We start from the raw sequence: 20896 nt of genomic DNA on the forward strand, positions 1-20896 counted from the left end.
TATTTTTATTACAATAAAGTTGGAAGGTTGTAGAGGTGTGTTAAATAAAACACAGTCATAAAAGTGTATTAAAATTGTACTTAGAAGTAATATTGGTATTATATCTAACAGGACGCCGGCTTGGTGGTGGACAAGCGACACACGACGTCCTTCAAATTCGTGAGCGACTCATCTTGTAGTGCTTGGTCGAATTTCTGGAAATATTATAATATTTTTATTCGTCGTATATTCGGATAGTACATAGTAAAAATATTTGGAGCGTACAGATAAATAATTAAAATTAAAGTAGGATTTTCAAGCCTTCGCTTGCGAGTAACCATTTGACGAAAAAAAAACTCTGTTAGGCATATGTCACATCATTAAAAAGTAGTAAATTGTCTATGGTTTCATCTAATATCTTTGATTAGTCTCAAGATAACGCGTGTGTAGTTCTATGAATTTACTAATTAATACGGATATAGTGAATTGGAAAACACGAGAGAGAAAGCCCGTTGGCCTCATCGGATTATGAGGTGAGGGAATAGAGAGTGCACCTGTGTTTGCGCACACACTTGCGCACTATAATATCTCCTGCGCAGTTGGCTAATCTCTCTTGAGATTGGCCGCCGTAGCCGAAATCGGACTGGAAGACATATCATCATCAGGGAATTGGTAGATGAACAAGAGTAGACTTATATTATAAGGATTGATGAGGATAATAAAAGCTAGTAGACTAATAACAGAGCGTGGCGGTACCTCGTTGACGACGACGGTGGGCACGAAGGCGAGCGGGCGCTGCACGGCGTCCGACTTGTCCCCGTAGGCGGCCAGCAGCGCGCCGCCCTGCTCGCCCGCCGCGCAGCGCTTCAGCTTGTCCGACTCCGCCTCGCGCTTCACTTGCTCCAGGCACTGGACAGGAAACCGTAACATTACACATCCTACACGGATAAAAAAATGAAGCCATCTGATGGTAAGGGGTCACCATACCCATAGATATTGGCGCAGAAAAATTAACAATACCTTACATCGTCAATGCGCCGATTTTGCCTAGTGTAAAAAAATATTTCGCATGTTCCTCTTAATTGTTCCTTTTAAAATCCGATATAAGACTGTACGTCGGAATATAACCACCGACATTCAATGTACCAGGGTGAAATTTGCTACAAACCTTAGGTTACTTTAGCCCTTACCTAACTTTACTTTACTTAACCTTAGGTTACGTTTAACAGTTGCCCAATAGTGGAACATATTAAGTAAACTCACCGTGTCCAGAGATTTGTCAGGGTTCGCCTGTCCCATGAGACATATCACTAGCTCCATCTTCTCTGTGTCCTGGAGGCTGCGGTCCTTGAGGATACACGCCTGGATCTGGAATTATTATACGAGTTAGCGTTATATTAATGCTCGTAAGAAAAACGGTATTGTTGATTTACATATCTTCCAAGTACTGATTTGTTCACCAAAATAGACATTGGCAATGTAAGAAATGTTAACCATCGCTTACATCATCAATGCGTCACCAACCTTGGGAACTAAGATGTTATGTCCCTTGTGCCTGTAATTACACTGGCTCACTCACCCTTCAAACCGGAACACAACAATACTAAGTGTTGCTATTTTGCGGTAGAATATCTGATGAGTGGGTGGTACCTACCCAGACAAGCTTGCACAAAGCCCTACCACCAGTAAAGTACTTATATGACTCACCTTATTCCCATAGCACTCGTCAGGTCCATGGTGACAGTTGAACTGCCATTTGCCGTTAACTTTATCGTGCTGTAAAAAAGATTTAATAAATATAATATTATATATAAGTAATTAGGTAAATAAATATATATAAATATCACATGTATATGAGTGCTATATATATTGGTTTGGAAGTTTCGTCATTACTAAGCTATTTCTTCCAGTTACTCAGGGGTACCATTGTAACACCCTCAATGTTAGAGCTGACATCGTTGAGCCTTCCTGACAAATACACTCGCGCTCGTCGACACAAGCTATTTGCGGTGTCAGGCTGTCGATTGGTACTGGTGAGCGAGTCACCTTTGTTACGCGCGTTGACTTTGCTCAATCCTGGCCTGGAATCCAAGCCTCGTCTTGTTTAACTCATCATGCTGTATTTCGCAAAACGGCAGCGGAATACATACAAACTGTATTAATTAAGTACGTAAACGCTTTAGGTTTAACATGTAATGTTTATTTATATTTTGTAAATAAATATATAAAAATCACTTTATTTTTTCATGAAGATATAATATTGTTAATATAGTATTTGTTTATTTAGCTATACACTATTTATGTAATAATTATCACTGTGTTAACTGGAATGTACCTTAACTCAATATGATCTAATCAAATATATTTCGATGAGCTCATAGACAATTTACAATTTTTTTGTCATATTCTTAATAATACCGAAATTATTGTTCCCTAGCTGAATACAGTAAAAGGCTGTGAATGTTCCACTGGTGAGCTAAGGCCTCCTTTTTGAGTAGACGGTAGGAGCTTATCAACCACGCTGATCCAATGCGTGTCGGTGGAATACGCATAATAATAATATCCTGGGACATTATTCACACACGGCCATCTAAACCCAAACTAAGCAGAGTTCGTACAATGGAAACCAGACAACTGATATACCACATATACTATTTTTCTTTTGTAAATACATACTTTTATAGATAATTAAACCCAGACTCAGGACAAACAGACATGTTCATGCACACAAATGTCTGTCCTGGGTGGGAATCGAATCTACAACCTTCGGCGTGAAAGGCAAGTATCTACGAACTACGCCAATCGATATTATTAATCAAGACCATAATCCTAACAATATATTTACATTCGATATTGATGTAAACTTATATACAAGCATTGCTTCAATATATAACAAGTATATAATATAAACATTACATTTTTGCGATAAATTTTCCTCAAGCTATAAATAATCGTTAACTAATTTATCGTGATTCATATGACATACGTTTAGAAATATTCAATCGCATTATTGAAGCTATCGTTTCTAAAATTCTTTAAAAACTTTACTAAAGTAAAGTATAAATATCTCGTTAGCTGAGTACTTACATATGTAAGTAAAAGTAAGTAAGTAACAGCCTGTAAATGTCCCACTGCTGGGCTAAGCTCTCCCTTTTTGAGGAGAAGGTTTGGAGCTTATTCCACCACGCTGCTCCAATGCGGGTTGGTGGAATACACATGTGGCAGAATTTCGATGAAATTAGACACATGCAGGTTTCCTCACGATTTTTTCCTTCACCGAAAAGCACGAGATGAATTATAAACAGAAATTAAGCACATGAAAATTCAGAGGTGCTTGCCCGGGTTTGAATCCACGATCATCGGTTAAGATTCACGCGTTCTTACCACTGGGCTTCGCTTACGTATGAGGCGACCATTATTGTGTTTAACTTTATGTCATGTTATTCTCGTGTAAATGACGTTCGTTTTTTTTGAGAATAAAGATTCTTTGAACTTAAAACTTAAGTGTCACCCCTCTAAATGGAAATGCAAATATAATAATAATAAAACTTTATTGTTATCAATTACATACATATCATAAAAAACTGCCCTGACTCCTGAACTAGTGTTACCCGTGCGTCAGGAGTCAGTTCCTTCCAATTAAATATTACGAAGGGTCTTATTACTAATTATTATAAGTCAATCCATACCGTGTGTGCGTGAGTGTGTTAAAGTGCGCGCGCGCATGTGTGTTTAATTGGTAGTTATTAATGTTCTTTATCCTTGAAAATTGATTTATTTTTTTATAAAATCTAGGTGCAAGACTGTTATATTGTTGCTGTATATAAGTAGGAACACCAAGTACTACAATTTTATCGATTATCGCAACCCAATCTACTTCGTTTTTATTTTTTTTTAAAATGAAAAAAAGAAAAGGTAATTTTACATTTAATTAAATATGTAATATGAAGATTCAAAAGCGTCCTTATATGTCTAATTGAATATAGTTTAAGAAGAAATATAGGACCTTTTTTTCTATCGTAATTTTAAGGGATTGAATTTCATGTAAATTTGCTAGATCCTAATAAAAAGAACCAGCGAAAAATTTATTACGTAATTATTTTCATTATTATTATAAAAAGTTTATACATCTATGATAATCATATATATATTTATATATCCTGCATGAAAAACAACAAATAGTAACAAGTTTTTTTTTTTTATAGAATAGGAAGGTGGACGAGCATATGGGCCTCCTGATGGTAAGTGGTCACCAAACGCCCTTAGACATTGGCATTCTAAGAAATGTCAACCATCGCTTATAGCCAATGCGCCACCAACTTTGGGAACTAAGATTTTATGTCCCTTGTGCCTTTTAGTTAGATGTGCTTGCTGTTGTTTCCTTTAATTCGTATTTTAAAACATTATTCCACGTTGTAATGTACTCGGAAGCGTGTATCCTTTGCTGGAGATCCTTAATAAATAAATAAGTATATATATATATATAAATAAATAAGTATATATATATATATATATATATATATATACTTATTTATTTATTAAGCTAACTAACTAACTATTTGATTGATTTGATATTTATCTCAGTTACTTCCCCGACGTAGACGCTCACTAAGAACGGATTTTACGGAAATCCTATCAAAATTACATTTTTCTTCTTATCTACCCGTGTAAAGCGGGCGATAAGCTAGTATATTTGTATATAAACCTGTACAGTTTTATGTACATTTTTTCGAAATCATTGTTGTACAAAACGATTAGCGTCATGCCGTGTGGTCATATTGACGCCATAAAATTTCACAATGAGGTACTAAAATGCTGACATCACCGACAACCGTAATACTCTACATCAAGATAACAATTTATATAACAAAAAACTATAATGTAAAAACAGAGCACGATACAGAATAAATAAATAACTGCATCATTTTTAATATACAGTTAGAAGATACCTTGGTCCATACGATGGCGTTGTTAAAAAAAAAAGACGCGCGCTAATTTAAAACCGCCATTTTGTTTTTTGACAGATTTTTTTTTTTAATAGAATAGGAAGGCGGACGAGCATTGGCGTTGTAAGAAATATTAACCATCGCTTACATCACCAATGCGCCATCAACCTTGGGAACTAAGATGTTATGTCCCTTGTGCCTGTAATTACACTGGTTAACTCGCCCTTCAAACCGGAACACAAAAATACAAAGTACTGCTGTTTTGCGGTAGAATATCTAATGAGTGGGTGGTACCAACCCAGACGAGCTTGCACAAAGCCCTACCACCAGTGAAAGTAATTCATTATTGGCGCGACTTGTGATTTGTTGAATGCCTTCAATTGTGTTGTTTGGATTTTTAAGAGTGATTAAATGAGTTATTTACATCAATTTGTATGATTTGGTTTTTCTATTATTAAAAAGACTAATTTGGGGGTTTTTTAAAATCAGTTTCACTTCTGAAAGCTAACCCAAACATTGGAGATGTAAAAATATTAACCATCCCTTACATCGTTTCGACAAGCCGGTTGGCGTGATTTTTAGATGCTTGCCTTTCACGCCGAAGGTTGTGGGTTCGAATCCCACCCAGGACAGACATTTGTGTGCATGAACATGTCTGTTTTTCCTGAGTCTGGGTAATTATCTATATTAGTATGTATTTAAGAAAGAAAAGTGGTATATGTAGTATATCAGTTGTGTTTCCATAGCACTAGCCCTGTTTAGTTCGGGATCAGATGGCCGTGTGTGAATAATATCCCAGGATATTATATATTATCGTTAACGCGCCACCAACTTTGGGAAACTATGATGTTTAAGTTCGGTGTGCCTGTAGTCACTCACACTCAAATCTGAACTCTACAATACTACGGTTATTGGATTATAAGGAGTAAATAAAAGGCACTTACTGTACTTTTTCCATAAGGCACGAGTTTGACTTTGACGAGGCCCCTGAAGTCGCGCCAGACGGGGGCTAGTTGTGACGTAATGAACTTCTTACTATCCGGGCAGAGGGACTCGTAGTACACGGCTATTTTGACCTGGAAATGTTGTGGTGCCTTAGATTTTTTAGGTTAACCAATTGCGCGTGATATATTCAGAAAAACAAGAACACTCTATTCCTTTACTCTTATAAAAAAGACGCAGAAACAACGAGGCACGGAGAGTGTACACGCTTACAACTTCCAGACTATGAGCTGCTGTTGAGTATATTCGAAAGAAAATCGAATTAATTTTTTATAGGCCCGACTTGGGGTTCGAACCCAGAACCTCGGGATCTGCGGCCGAGTATTAAATTAAAGTAACTATCTATTATAATTTATTAACTACATATATTAATTATACGAATGTTATCACGGGGAAGGAAATGCTGCCAATTCCCTGTTAGAAAACACCATAGTTATGGCATGTCAATGGCTTGGTACAACAACAGGTGATATTATTCAAATTCACACAAACATTGTGTGTTGAAACACAAATTGAGAATTTAGTAATTTATGATTCTTTTATAATAATTAAGAAAAATTGATTATTGGTATGTTTTCCTAAGAAATAAATTACTACGCCTATAATTGGTTTATATAATGTAACGATGGTACCCCGTCCTGTAGACAACTCTACTATCAGTAAGAAAAACGAATCGTTTGTTGTCTATTTGTAAAGTAACAGCCTCGGAATGTCCCACGGCTGAGCTAAAGCCTCTCCTTTTTTGAGGAGAAGGTTTCGAGCTTATGCCACTACGCCGCTCCAATGCAGGTTGGGGGAATACACATGCGGCAGAATTTAAGTGAAATTAGACACATGCAGTATCCTCACGATGTTTTCCTTCACCGTCAACCACGAGATGTATTATAAGCACAAATTAAGCACATGAAAATTCAGTGGTGTTTGCCCGTGTTTCCCACGATCATCGGTTAAGATTCACGCGTTCTAACCACTGGGCCATCTCGGCATGTTGTCTATTGTGATCGGGCAATTGAATTAAGAAAGTTTGAATGTGAAAACATCGCGTGACACGAAGTCGAATGCAGATGGATTGTATGAGAGAAAGTGATAAATGAACAGGCTCGATTAGATACGGTCTATTGTTGACGTAAAAATGGGGGCATAGAGGGGGGGTTGGGTACTATGTTCTTTTATGTACCCCTGAATTTTCTGTATCCTACACATGTGTGTATGATATAATTCATCATGATCGGTTCAGTAATTAAGACGTTACAAACAAATTCAAAGTGAGTTTGTTGTTAATGTTGGTCAGGTGATTGATGTATGGTTTCTATGTTCAAGAAACGATTCGTTTTCCTTACGAAAGGTAGTATCTATGAGGCGTTACTTAAAAGCGTCTTGTTAAATATTATTGTAAGTTTTGAAGCTTGAGGGTGATGTAAAACTTACATGATATATTTTAACGAACCGTTAACCGTAAAACGTAAATGCGTCATGAGATGAATTTGTTCAAAAAAAAAAGACGGCTTGGAGCATAAACCATAACGCGGTTCCAATTTGTATTGGTGTTTGTATCTCAAAAGCTTGGTGGAGTAATTTCTAAATAGAGTTTGGGAATGCTAATCAATGACTCATCATTTACTTTTTCAATGTAATTATCTAGATATGAAACCGGCGGGCTTATGTCGGCGGGTTAAATGGTAATTATAATTATCGCAAACCAGCCCGGCGGGTAAAGCCGTTGGGCCGGCTTGGTGTGTGACAAGACTGGTAATGTTTTAATACTGTTTTATTACCTTTAGTTTACATAGCGAATAGTTAAAGATAAGTCCATGCGTTTACAATGAAAAACTCAAGACAATCAAAAGGGCTTTGTATAACCTTAACTTTGTTACAGATAATATAATATTTGATTTAAATAAATCATAACATAAAACACGGTGATGTGCGAAATTGAATTTAGACATAAGCCGAGATGGCCCAGTGGTAAGAACGCGTGAATCTTAACCGATGATCGTGGATTCAAACCCGGGCAAGCACCACTGAATTTTCATGTGCTTAATTTGTGATTATAATTAATCTTGTGCTTTACGGTGAAGTAAAACATCGTGAGGAAACCTGCATGTGTATAAATGCACTGAAATTCTGACACCAACCCGTACTGGAGTAGCGTGGTGGAATAAGCTCCAAACCTTCTCCACAAAAAGAGAGAGGAGGCCTTAGCCCAGCAATGGGATATTCACAGGCTGTTACGGATTACGGATGAAACACAGATAGGTGGACAGGGTAAGAGTACTACCTTATCATCTTTCTTGCTCTTCGCCAGCGCCCCACACAGGAGGACGAACAAGCACAGGAATAATAGAGACCTCATTTTGTTCTGAAACAATAAGAAATCAAAATTAACTTACCTAGTGACCGGCTTACAATTTACTGATAAAGAAAATATTATTATTTTTTATTTTAACAACGTCATAAGTCGGCCATTTTGTAAAAGTATTAACAATCACATATATCTAAGCCCTCGTCGTTTATCGATCTTTCTATCAGTGAAATCCTCATCAAAATCCGTTGCGTGGTTTAGAAGGAATGAACGGAAATACAGACAGACGTAGATAGCGACTTTGTTATTTTATATACCTTTAAATTGTCCTTTAAAACATAAAGAAAGCTATAAGGTTCGGAATGCAGATTCTAATGATGAACTGGAAATATAATAACAATAATATCCTGGTACATTTTTCACACACGGCCATCTGATCCCAAATTAAGCTTGGATAAAACTTGGGCTATGGAAACCAGACAACTGATATATATATACATATACTACTTTCCTTTTGTAAATACATACTTATATAGATAATTACAGACTCAGGACAAACAGACATGTTCATGCACACAAATGTCTGTCCTGGGTGAGAATCGAACCCACAATCTTCGGCGTGAAAGGCAAGTGTTCTACCAACCACGCTAACCGGCTCGTCAATATACTCAGTATTTAAGTTAAAATATATATAAATTCGTTCATAGCAGTTGCTTACGTAATAAAATAAAGGTTTAAACTACACAGTAGTTTTATCTATTGATACTCAGGAGAAATGATTTTTAATTACATATTCTAATTAATATGTTAAATAAGTTTGTTACGTCATAACTTCAAACGGTCATCATGAAATGTTGCATACACGTTCTCAGGGGTAAAGCGCAACACTTCTGCCCCCATTTATATTTTTCCCTAGCGGTTTCTCCCATTGTGATGGAAGAAAGTTAGTATTCGTTTTACCGTTACAAGAGAAAGTAAGGTAACGTTTGCACTTGAGTGTTACATTGATTAGCATACTGACGCTTGATTGAGTGTCCCATTTTCTACTGTACTAGTTCTACGACTCGGTTTCTCACGCGTGTGAGGAGATGCACTCTGTCTTTTTGTGTACGAGTGAGGTAATGTTTGCAATATTTCATAATTAGTTAAGTAGTTAAGACGTGAAAGCGTGACAAACAAACAGATGAACACACTTTCGCATATATAATATTAGTAACAAAGTAACAAGACCAATATATAAATAAAAATGTCCTTCAGACCAATTTCGACTACGCATTTCAAGAGAGATTAGCCAACTGCGTAGGACATATTATAGTGCACAAGTGTGTGCGCAAACACAGGTGCACTCTCTATTCCCTAACTCTCATAATCCGATGGGACGGCAATCCGACACGACCGGAAAGAGCGCAGAACCAACGGCTTTAGCTGCATTCCGATTCCGAAGAGTGTACATACTTCCAAATTTTCGACAGAAAGACCCAATTACTTTTCATTGGCCTGACCTGGGGTTTGAACCCAGGACCGCATCTGCGGTATTACATCTATCCACTAGACCAACGAGGCAGTCAAACACCAACTAAATTCAAATCTTGATAATTATACAATAAGTATATAAGGATATATTTAAATATGAGTCTTTTAGACTGCATTTTTACACAATACTGTCAAACCGGATGGTTTCACATAAAAGGCTTTTATATATAAATAGGACAAACGTATATTATCTCACTATTATAATAATTACTAGTGCTGTTTGTGACATATTCAACAATCATCGCCATATCGCAGTCACACACATTACACAAAGCATTAATGAATTATACACCTAAACCATCCTGATGTATCACTCCGTACATTGGGGAAAACCGTATGAAAATCTGTTTTGTAGTTTTTGAGCTTAACGCGGACACACAGACAGACACGGGGGGCCGTTGCTTTATAATATGTACTGATAATTCACATCCACGCAATAACTCACAGCGAAAACATTTAAGAAATACAATATAAGCTACAATAAATCTTGAGTTTTTTATAACTTAATATTTCTTTTTTATTATATTGCTATATTTATTGTTTTAACATCGCACTTAAGTATATAATTTATGTACAATTGTTTAAGAAGTAAATAATTTATTATTTATAGTTGTAACATAATTCACTGGTGGTAGGGCTTTGTGCAAGCTCGTTTGGGTTGGTACCACCCACTCATATTCTACCGCAAAACAGCAGTACTCGGTATTGTTGTGTTCCGGTTTAAAGGGTGAGTGAGCCAGTGTAATTACAGGTACAAGGGACATATAATCTCAGTTCTCAAGGTTGGTGGCGCATTGACTATGTAAGCGATGGTTGTCATTTTTTACAATGCCAATGTCTATGGGCGTTGGTGACCATTGACCATCAGATTGCCCATATGCTCGTTCGCCTTCCTACTAGATAAAAAAATACCGAAATAAATAATAATATTTAATGATCATCTTACTAATAACCTTTGTATATATGTATTTACAATAGAGTATTTTATTATTTGTATACATTATTCGTATTCGTGACAGTCTGTGAATGCCCCACTGCTGGGCTAAGGCCTGTTCTCCCTTTTTGAGAAGGTTTGGAGCTTATTCCACCACGCTGCTCCAATTCGGGTTGGTGGAATACAAATGTGGCAGAATTTCAGTGAAATTAGAGACATACAGGTTTCCTCGCGATGTTTTCCTTCACCGTAAAGCACGAGATGAATTATAATTTCAAATTAAGTACATGAAAATTTAGTGGTTGGTTAAGATTCATGCGTTCTTACCACTGGGCCATGTCGGCGTTTTAAACATTAGCGCGGTAAGAAATATTCAATATCATAGTCAATTTCACCAACCTTGGTAACTGCGATGCTACGACTTTTTTAGCCACACTAGCTAATTCACTCTTCAAACCAGACAACAATATCCAGTATTGCTGTTTGGCGGTAGAATATCTGACGAGCGGTACCCAGACTTGTAGAAAATACCGGTTTTGATGGCGCTCTTAAACTGACTATCCGTTTCCTCACTTGGCCATTCTGACTTTAAAATTAAATCAAGTATTTAGAAGATTTATCACGATGTAATCGCAGATAGCAGTTAATTAAGGGCAATTAAGATTAATTAAAGATGACACGCAAGTGCTAATTAATCGAGACGACCCAGTAGATAGATAAGGATAACTAGCTGAGGAACATGGGTTTAAAAATCAGGGGTCATTAAGTGTAAGTAAAGACGGCAATCTGACCAGAATAAGTTCAGTGCGCCTGAACTTTACCAATGGACTGGAACTGGACCAACGGCTTTGCGTACAGATTCTACTACTGAATATATTCGACAGAAATTCCCAATAACTTTGTATCAGGCTGACCCGGGGTTCGAACCCAATACCTCAGGGTCTGTCCTATATCTAAATGGAGCAAATATGTACAATTTTATGGGTCTTCTATACATTGACGGGTTTGGACAATTTACATACAAGCAAGTTAGCGAAATGCCGCAAGGAAACTCCAACGATCAAAAATGTCCTCTGATCGTTGCCTTTAGTTTATAGAAACACGCTTGTGCCATGAGTTTGAACCAACACGTAATTGTTCAAGGTTCAATGCCTCGTTTAAGTATGCGTACGAGGTTTGTTTATATAATGGAGTAGCTGTACATAGCAGAGGTCACCGACATAAACACAGACATTTAGACATTTCTGAAGAGATAAATCAATTCAATTGAATGCACGATGGTACTTTAGTATACTGGATGTATAATTACACGTGTTACTACTCGGTAGCGATAGATGGCGCTAATAAAATCTGTCAGTTTCCTGAATCGCGCTGTCTAGATTCGATACTGTATACATATAACGTGAAAGTGAGTTTGTTAAAATGATCAGACAAAATAAATTAGTGTGAACAGTCGAAAGCTCTTCCTAAGTTTCATTTACCGTTTAATCATCCGATATTTCGGCATAAACAGGGTATATGAGCATGGCAAGTTTTGTTAAAAATTATTTTTTAAAGTAAAATATATAAGGCGCACTGGAATTACGCTTATATATTTTCAATCTAATCAATCAAAACTCTTTGTTGTGTTACGGTTTGAAATTTTGAATAGCGAATGATCTCGATTCCAGGGGAGGTAGTCGCTCATCAGATATTCTACCCTCAAGCAAATATTAATAATATTTTTGTTTCTACTCCCATTCTATTGCTGAATGGGTATTTTTATGTTCCAGTTTGAAGGGCTAATGAGCCAGTGTAAGGTACAAGAGACAAAGCATCTTAGTTCTCCAGGTTTGAGGCGAATTGACGGCGTAAGGTAATATTTCTTATATAGCCAATGTCTATGGGCGATGGTTCCTCTTATCATTATATGGTTCGTGATTATTCTGTCTGCCTATTCGAAAATATAAAATAATAAATTGTTAACATATTTATTTTTCCTTTTTCGGTATATTTAATACATTACATGCTAATGTACAAATCGTGACCGCATGGAATGGTCTTGCATGGAATCGCAATTAATTGCTTAAATAGTATAAATAATACACGCTCCTTTTATGTTTCGTAATTGATTAAAAGAAAACACTCACCGTTTGAGCGAACTTCGAAAGCCAAAATACAAATCTTCTCAAAGTCATTAACATTTACGTCAGTACATTAGACGTCAGAATTTCAGGATTTACTATTCGTGGAATTTTATGTTTGTTCCAAATTCAAAATACCATCGAATTTCACTTTTAATCGTTCCAATATGGCGTCGAATTTTGAACTTAATTGTTCCAATTTCAATATGGCATCAAATTTAATTTCAATTTCGTTATTTAAAAAAATATTTATTTGCTTATACATAACAGCTTGGATGTTATCAACCGAATGAGTCGGTTCGTCTCAACTCTGACCGGACTCTCCGTCTTATCATTAGTTAATATACAAGTTTAGAGGCAAATTATGTTTGTCTGTTTGTTTGCGTAAGATAATGAAACCGGAATACCCCAGTGGCCAAACAGCAATACTTTGTATTGTTGTTCCTGTTTGAAGGGTGACTTTAGGCACTATAGGCACAAAGGACATCTTCCCAAGGTTGGTTGGACGTTGAGGTTGGTTTGACCCAATTGACGATAAAAGGGATGGTTAATATATTTTGTATTACCTATCTAAAAGCTTATTAAAAAAAAGATTATTTTGTATCAATAGCATAATCAAGACAATTACTACTGACAAACAAACATAAAGACGCAAACGAAAAAAAAAAGAAATTGTTGTCCAGAAATTTAAGTTGTAATGTTGAAACATGAAAAATGTTAGCACATAAAACTAATTAACTAGATCAGATAATATAAAGATACACCAATCGCACAGATAACACGACGGTGTACAGTCTGTGGCGTATAGATTAAAAAAAAAAAATTTTTACTATAATTAAAAATAAAAACAAATGAGGTGGCAACACTAGTTAATATACAGAAATAGATTATAAACGTATACAATGTTGAACTGGTCAATAACCTTAAGGTCATAAAATGGCGCTTAAGTGATATGTTTTGTCGTATCTGTGACCTTTCACCTTAAACATTACAAATAGGTCCATAAGATCCGTTACTAGGCTCGGCTTATCAAAAATGTTTTTTTTTTCGTATTTATAACAGGCGTACCAAGAGTTTGCTTCGGCAGTTTCAGGGAATACACAGACAAATACAATTTCAGGAGGTACTACAGAGAATGTTCGGCAGGAAAAACTTGATAACCTTTTGAGATCAGCGGCCACTAGAACAACGAAATCATTTCGCTGTGTTAATAAATATTTTTCTCTTTCGTGTTATAAGTAAGTAAGTGGTCTCCACCGCCAGTAGACATTGAAATCTTGAAGAACCTTGGAACTAAGATGTTATGTCCCTTGAGCTTGTAGTTACACTGGCTCGCTGTTCAAACCGGAACACAACAATACAGAATATTGCTGTTTAGCGGTAGAATATCACAAAGCCTTACCAGCAAGTTATTTAATTATTATTTATTACCTATTTATCAGTCGTTTTATTATACGCAGAACAGTTTCAAATAACACCAAGAGATATTGTGGTGACATTTAAAATGTGGTGGTATTGTGTTACGTCAAACCACAAATGCTTAATATATTAAATAACATAAGTAAATGAAATATCAGTATTAATACGATTATGGAGTATGAATATTTGGTATCCATCCGCCCATCAGCTTATTAAACCTATAAGGGGGCTCGTGCCCGGGGTGACGGGTAGGGGGACTCAGGCGCCTTTCGTAATAGTCACCAATTTTTGGGTAGTTTTTCATTTCACATCACCTTCAGGGCTGCTTACCCTAATAAGGCTAGGCAGCCCTACCAGAGGATTTAGGAGAACCGGGTTATGTGGGATTCTCAGCCACTAAAACCACTGCTATGGTCATTTTCAGCATTTATTGGGGTTGCTGCGGGATCGAGTTGATATAACAAAACCGCGGCCCCTGCTGCGACCACGAGCTGTACTCAGCTCGTGGCTCTGCGGAGCTCTCCTCAGGAGTTTTTAAACCAGCTGAAACCACCTAATTTACATCATACAAGTACTCTTAAACTAGTTATCAATACTTATTAATGAATTATAAACAATATTTAATGAAATTTAAGTAGCGGACATATTTTTGGAGCCGTATCAGTCCAGTGGTTAGAAGCCGTGAACATCTTAGTTCCGGATCGACGATGTAAGCGATCGTTAATTTTCCTTACAGTACCAATGCCTATGTCCAGTGGTGACATAATATGAGACTCACTTGCCAGCCATGAAATACAATAATAAAAAAACACACGAAATTTAACGGTTTTTTTCAATTATACAATTGAACGTTACGTTTTCTGAGATGCTGTAGTTTTATTTAAGTTAGATGAGCGAGCCAGCCATATCTAATTGATGATTCTTACCCGTTTTAATTCTCGACTAATACTAACCAACAGACACTATTTACAGATTATAAATATATATATATATTTGTTTGTCATATCTGTATCTCCATAGACGTGTTGTCTATGCTTTTGTTGTATCTCTAATTTGTTTTAATGTTATTTTAATGTGTTTGCATGTTTATTACCAGCAAACATAACAATCTTCATTTATACGTGGTATTCATTTGCAATAAAGTATAATATTTGTTTAAATTTGACGTCGTAGTCTTTATGACTTCTTTTATATAAATAAAAAAAATCCCAAACTAACCAGAGCTTGTACTTTGGAAACCTGATAAATTATATACTACTTTTCTTTTGTAAATACTTTTATAGATTACACCCAGACTCAGGACAAACAGACATGTTCATGCACACATATATCTGTGCTGTGTGGGAAACGAACCCACAGCCTTCGGCATGAAAGGCAAGAATCTACCAACCACGACAACCGGCCCGTCTTGTGTGCCAGTTGACTTCGAATCATGACAAATCTATATATACAATAGCGGTGTGTGTCCGTTTGTAAACAGACTCACGTGTTTTTGTTCCTTTACACACAGTTGATGGGACGGCAATCTTATACGACTGGAGCAAAAATAGGTACAAGACCATATATTAACTTATTAATACAAACAAACAAATAAACTGGTTTATTATTACTATTCTATATTAATTACTAGAGAAATACCCGTCATAGACCCCACAAACGTGAAGCCTTTTTAAACCATAGACGTTTTACTACTTTTTACTTGTTAGGAATATGTCGAATCTTTAAAAATTAGTAAATTGTCTATGGTTTCATCTTAATATCTTTGCTTAATATTGACAAAAGGCTATGTGTAGACATACTTAGTGTCTTTTCCGAATAACTGTCACATTAATACGTAAATAGTGAAACCGTTAAATAAACAAGACATATAACCGTAACCGTAACCGTAACAGCCTGTGAATGTCCCACTGCTGGGCTAAAGGCCTCCTCTCCTCTTTTTGAGGAGAAGGTTTGGAGCTTATTCCACCACGCTGCTCCAATGCGTGTTGGTAGAATTCACATGTGGCAGAACTTCAGTGAAATTAGACACATGCAGGTTTCCTCACGATGTTTTCCTTCACCGTAAAGCACGAGATGAATTATAATCACAAATTAAGCACATGAAAATTCAGTGGCGCTTGCCCGGGTTTGAACCCACGATCATCGGTTAAGATTCACGCGTTCTTACCACTGGGCCATCTCGGCTTGTAAACAAGACAAATAGGACATATTATTAAAAATACATTAGCCGTAAGAACAAACTCGAAACTCATTGCAGAAAACGGTCGTAAAATATCAAAAAGTGATACGCGACATTGGCCGTTATAATTATAACATTTCAATGATACACGAAACAAAATACTACATCGCCATAATTTGATTGTCAACATTTCACGGGTGATGAGTTCTTACAGATTACCAGCAGGATAAACTAGGCCAATTCTACCAATTTATAATGATTATACTAAATATATTTATTATACTAAATATATTTATTCGAATCGGAACAATACTGATATGACGTTAGCATATATCGATATGTCGAAATCATAACAATTGGTAACTTTTATGCCAATAGTTGATAATAAAATTAAAGTAACAGCCTGTTAATGTCCCACTGCTGGGCTAAGGCCTCCTCTCCATTTTGAGGAGAAGGTTTTGGAGCTTATTCCACCATGCTGCTCCAATGCGGGCTTGTGGAATACACATGTGGCAGAATTTCAATGAAATTAGACACATAATGTTTTCCTCCACTGTCAAGCACGAGATGAGTAAATTTAGGTATATGAAAATTCAGTGGTAGTTGCCCGGTTTGAACCCACGATCATCGGTTAAGATTCACGCGTTCTAACCACTAGGCCATCTCGACTACTAAATAAAATTAAACAATAGGAAAACGGATAAACGGCAACGATTACGCTTCGATTCGATTGTGATCAAGTTACAAATTGTTATAAGAATTGTTCCCAGCTTCACGTGCTTTACGAGGCGTCATTTTAAATCCACTTAAATCTGAGAATATCTTAAATGAAAAAAAACCAATAACTCTCACGAACACTTACATCGTAAATAATGTTATTATATACGTCATTGACATACATATATATGACATAAACAGGTCGAATATTAAGAGCAATTGTTGTATTATAAAGATGTCATCCGATATCAGCAGCGATTCTGTACGAACTCACTTTATTGCGCATTGTGAAATATTCACAAGCGACTTATGGTGATACTATTTTGACGCGAGTTATTGAACCCGAATCCCACGAATATGCTGACGTACCAAACTGATGGAAGACTCCCAGGCGAGTTTCCCGTATTGGCCGTGTTCCCCATATTAGCTTTTCAATGCCCCATTGTTTTAATTTTATTAATTGTAACATTATTTTATTCACTCTTTATACCCACTTCGAGTAAAGCAGTCTTTAGTTATAAGACAATTATTGTTAGTAAATATTAATAAATAATTGATGGTTATTCGGTTTTATTTCGACCTCCTGACCGCTGCAAACGTAAATCGCGCGTATTCTTGAAATGTCATAATATCGCAAATCACTTTCTGATATTTCACGACCGTTTTCTAAGGTGAGTTTCGAGTTTGTTCTTACAGAATAGCCTGACAGTGGCTTGTAAGTTGAATTTAGTGTGTATTTCAATTCAAATCTGTCCTTTTAGGAGATTATATCAAACCACGACTTCTTTTCCGCATCATATCACTTACTATTATACAATCACATCACTATTATACAAAGTGTTTTTCTTTTATTTAAACGAAGGTCTAAATATAAATTTTACAAACTATCATTAAAAATCTCGCAAGCCTTAAATTATTTTTATTTAAATTACGAAAGACCTGCAATCAGAGATTCGTGCTATCTTAATAAACATATAAGTGGTTATGTTTTTTTTTATTGATTTTACGTGGGCTGACAATCAAATAACCTTCGTCTATAAGCGCTGAAAACGTCTTAATCTATACAAATAAATAAAATTGGAGTGTCCTTCCGTGTGAAGCTGAATTCCTGCATCGCTGCAGCGGCTGTTGCTAGTAAATAATATACCTACCTACCCAAATTATAATTTTCAAAATAAATTCGAAAGTTATCCAAACATTCTGAAGGATATAAAAGTATTTTGAGTTGCTTATTTAATACATATCCATTATATATTTAATTTTATCTCGGCAGACTTGTCGCCGGGACTAGGAGGGTTCTCAGTACCCTGGTAATCTCCTTAGAGAATGGAGGCCTGCATGGGCAGGCCGTCTGTCAGCGTCGCGGTAGCACGTGCAAGTCATACATCTCGTGGCGCTCCTCGTTAAGACGGAAAGGGTACCGCTGGTTTTTTAGTGGGTGTTCCGATCGGCATCGGCGAGTCCCACATACACCTCCACTGTTCCAGTGGGGGAAACTATTAACGCGTTTTACCAGCGTGAACAAAAATATCTCGGCAGACTTGTGTCCGTTACATTTTACGAGTCCTTGTTGTTATGTCCCTTGTGTCTGTAGTTATGGCACACTCACCCTTCCAACCGAAACATCGCAATACTAAGTATGACTAGGCGTAGGGTAGGTACCACCCACTCATCAGATATTCTACCGCAAAACAGCAATACTTGATATTGTTGTGTTCCGGTTTGAAGATTGAGTGAGCCAGTGTAATTACAGGCACAAGGGACATAAAATCTTAGTTCCCAAGGTTGGTGGCGCATTGGCTATAAGCGATGGTTGACATTTCTTAGAATGCCAATGTCTAAGGGCGTTTGGTGACCACTTACCATCAGGTGGCCCATATGCTCGTCCACCTTCCTACTCTATAAAAAAAAAAAAAGTGAAAGTGTAACTGACACAAATGTATTAATAATTATCCTTGACGCGTTTTTATTATAAAACTCATAATCTTTTTTCAAGTAAAGTCATATAATATGTTAAAAGAATACTAGCAACGCGCGTTTATAAGTAATTACCAATATTCCTTATTACACCTCCAATTAAGCGTACAGCTTGTGTTAGGAGTGGTGAACAATAGCAAAAGGGGATCAGGATTCGAACCTGCGACTATTTACTAAGCGACCCGTAAACCATTTAACTTTAGGGAATTTAAAACGATAGATAATTTATTCGTTTTTATATTGTTTTTGACATTTTCCAAAAATGTGTTTGTGCAGACGTGTGTGTGTGTCTTAATAATAATATTAACATTTTTCTATAAAGTTTCCTACTATGTTTTTTTTCTTTAAAATAACTGTAGCAACTAAAATTAAAAAAGGTGTCGTTTACGTAAGGTTAAATTTATCCTACGTAAGGTTAAATTCATTATTATTAATGCGTGAATTTGTTCATATGTATTAATATTATTAATTAATTAAATACTTTTTAACGTGTATATAACAATTAATATTTTTAAAAATGTCTTGTTCACAATCGTTACCTACAAACATAATAAAAATTAAATTCAGAATTCCAGAGCACTAACATTATTTTCAAGCGTGACTTTATAATAATAATTAGTTTACCTAAATCTCAATATTATACCTACGTAAATATAAATACGTGAGTTATTATAAATTATCTTAAGCCACACGTACCTAATTAACTAATGCGAATCGGAATTAAATATCCGACACAATATATCGAACGATTTAATTAAAGCGTTTATATTTTATCGTATTTCCTAATGAGAATGTTAATGTAACTATCAAATTATTAAATAATTAAACATCAAATCGAAAATATTTAATAGAATATTTAAAAAAAACTTACCTCGTCAAAACAAAACGAACGCCCGATAAAAACTTAGCACAACAATGGACGCAGAGTACAAAACTTTTTCGTTTTTTTTATTTTTTTTTTAATTCAGTCGACGCGAACTGTGGACACGGCTTGAAAGGCGACTGACTAAAGCTTGTTGGTCAATCCTACTCTACTCCACTTAAATAGAATAAGGCTGTGAACTCATGAGCCATTTTTTTTTAAATTATTTTAATGTTTATTTTAAATTAACTATTAATGTGTAACGTTTTTTTTTAATTGTATAAGGCTTAAATTACACTGTTAATTATGCGTTCTTGATAATTTGTTGTATTATATTAACGTAAACGAAAATAAATTATTGTTTTTTTTTTATTTTACTTTCAAAGCAGTCGTTTTCAACTGATGTGTATTTTTTTAAATGTTTTATGTACACAGCCTTATCAGATATTGACCACAAATATTTTTGTAGTGAACTTTAACATTTATTGCCTTACAATAAGACATATTTTTGCACGAGCAAAATGTTTAGTAATTGTTGGTAATTCGATAGTCCGTTTACATTTTATCGCAACGTCATTATTTTAAATAATATCATTTTATCATCATCATCCTTTTGTCGTCCACTGCTGGACATAGGCCTCTCCAATGACACGCCACTGAGCTCGATCTTCAGCTCTTAACCTCCATCCGCTGCCAGCCACCTTGCGTATATCGTCACTCCACCTAGCTGGAGGGCGTCCTTTTATATAAGGAATTAAAAAAGAATGAATGAACGAATGAAGTCCGTGTCACTCGGGATGACGTAAGAATTCTCCTATACATCCAAATCTGTTTAGGCATTTAAAAAATATGGTTGATTAAAGAAGCTTACATACATGAACCTTGAGAACATTACACTCCCAGACAGACTTAATTTACTTTAA

General features: G+C 35.9%; 3 protein-coding genes across 4 annotated transcripts in view; 2 read left to right on the forward strand and 1 right to left on the reverse strand.

Annotated features, from left to right (window-relative positions):
- Positions 1-20896, forward strand: part of LOC126779469 (putative pre-mRNA-splicing factor ATP-dependent RNA helicase PRP1) — a 105403-nt gene that overhangs the window by 68486 nt on the left and 16021 nt on the right. The window lies entirely within an intron of this gene.
- LOC126779567 (cyclin-dependent kinase 9) overlaps positions 1-20896 on the forward strand; it is a 132125-nt gene that overhangs the window by 19211 nt on the left and 92018 nt on the right. The window lies entirely within an intron of this gene.
- LOC126779645 (gamma-interferon-inducible lysosomal thiol reductase-like) lies at positions 59-20118 on the reverse strand. 2 transcript variants are annotated; one of them, XM_050503798.1, is made up of 7 exons: positions 19983-20118; positions 8206-8286; positions 5870-6001; positions 1687-1755; positions 1243-1347; positions 736-888; positions 59-194 (listed from the first exon to the last, which is right to left on the reverse strand). In XM_050503798.1, exons 2-7 carry the CDS (start codon positions 8278-8280, stop codon positions 105-107), a joined length of 624 nt encoding a protein of 207 aa, XP_050359755.1. In that variant the 5' UTR covers positions 8281-8286; positions 19983-20118; the 3' UTR covers positions 59-104. The 2 variants fall into 2 exon arrangements, with proteins under 2 accessions (XP_050359755.1, XP_050359754.1); XM_050503797.1 differs by lacking the exon at positions 19983-20118 and adding an exon at positions 12826-13070.

This window comes from Nymphalis io, chromosome 29 (genome assembly GCF_905147045.1).
Source record: "Nymphalis io chromosome 29, ilAglIoxx1.1, whole genome shotgun sequence".
Taxonomy (NCBI): domain Eukaryota; kingdom Metazoa; phylum Arthropoda; class Insecta; order Lepidoptera; family Nymphalidae; genus Nymphalis; species Nymphalis io.

What these genes read in the sequence shown, in the direction of transcription:
- LOC126779645 (XM_050503797.1), bottom strand. Translation starts at nt 12,879, where the DNA reads ATGTTAATGACTTTGAGAAGATTTGTATTTTGGCTTTCGAAGTTCGCT. An exon ending in TTTCGAAGTTCGCTCAAACG is followed by an intron (nt 8,287 to 12,825) that starts GTGAGTGTTTTC and finishes TTATTGTTTCAG; the next exon opens with AACAAAATGAGGTCTCTATT. An exon ending in ACGAGTGCTATGGGAATAAG is followed by an intron (nt 1,348 to 1,686) that starts GTGAGTCATATA and finishes TAATAATTCCAG; the next exon opens with ATCCAGGCGTGTATCCTCAA.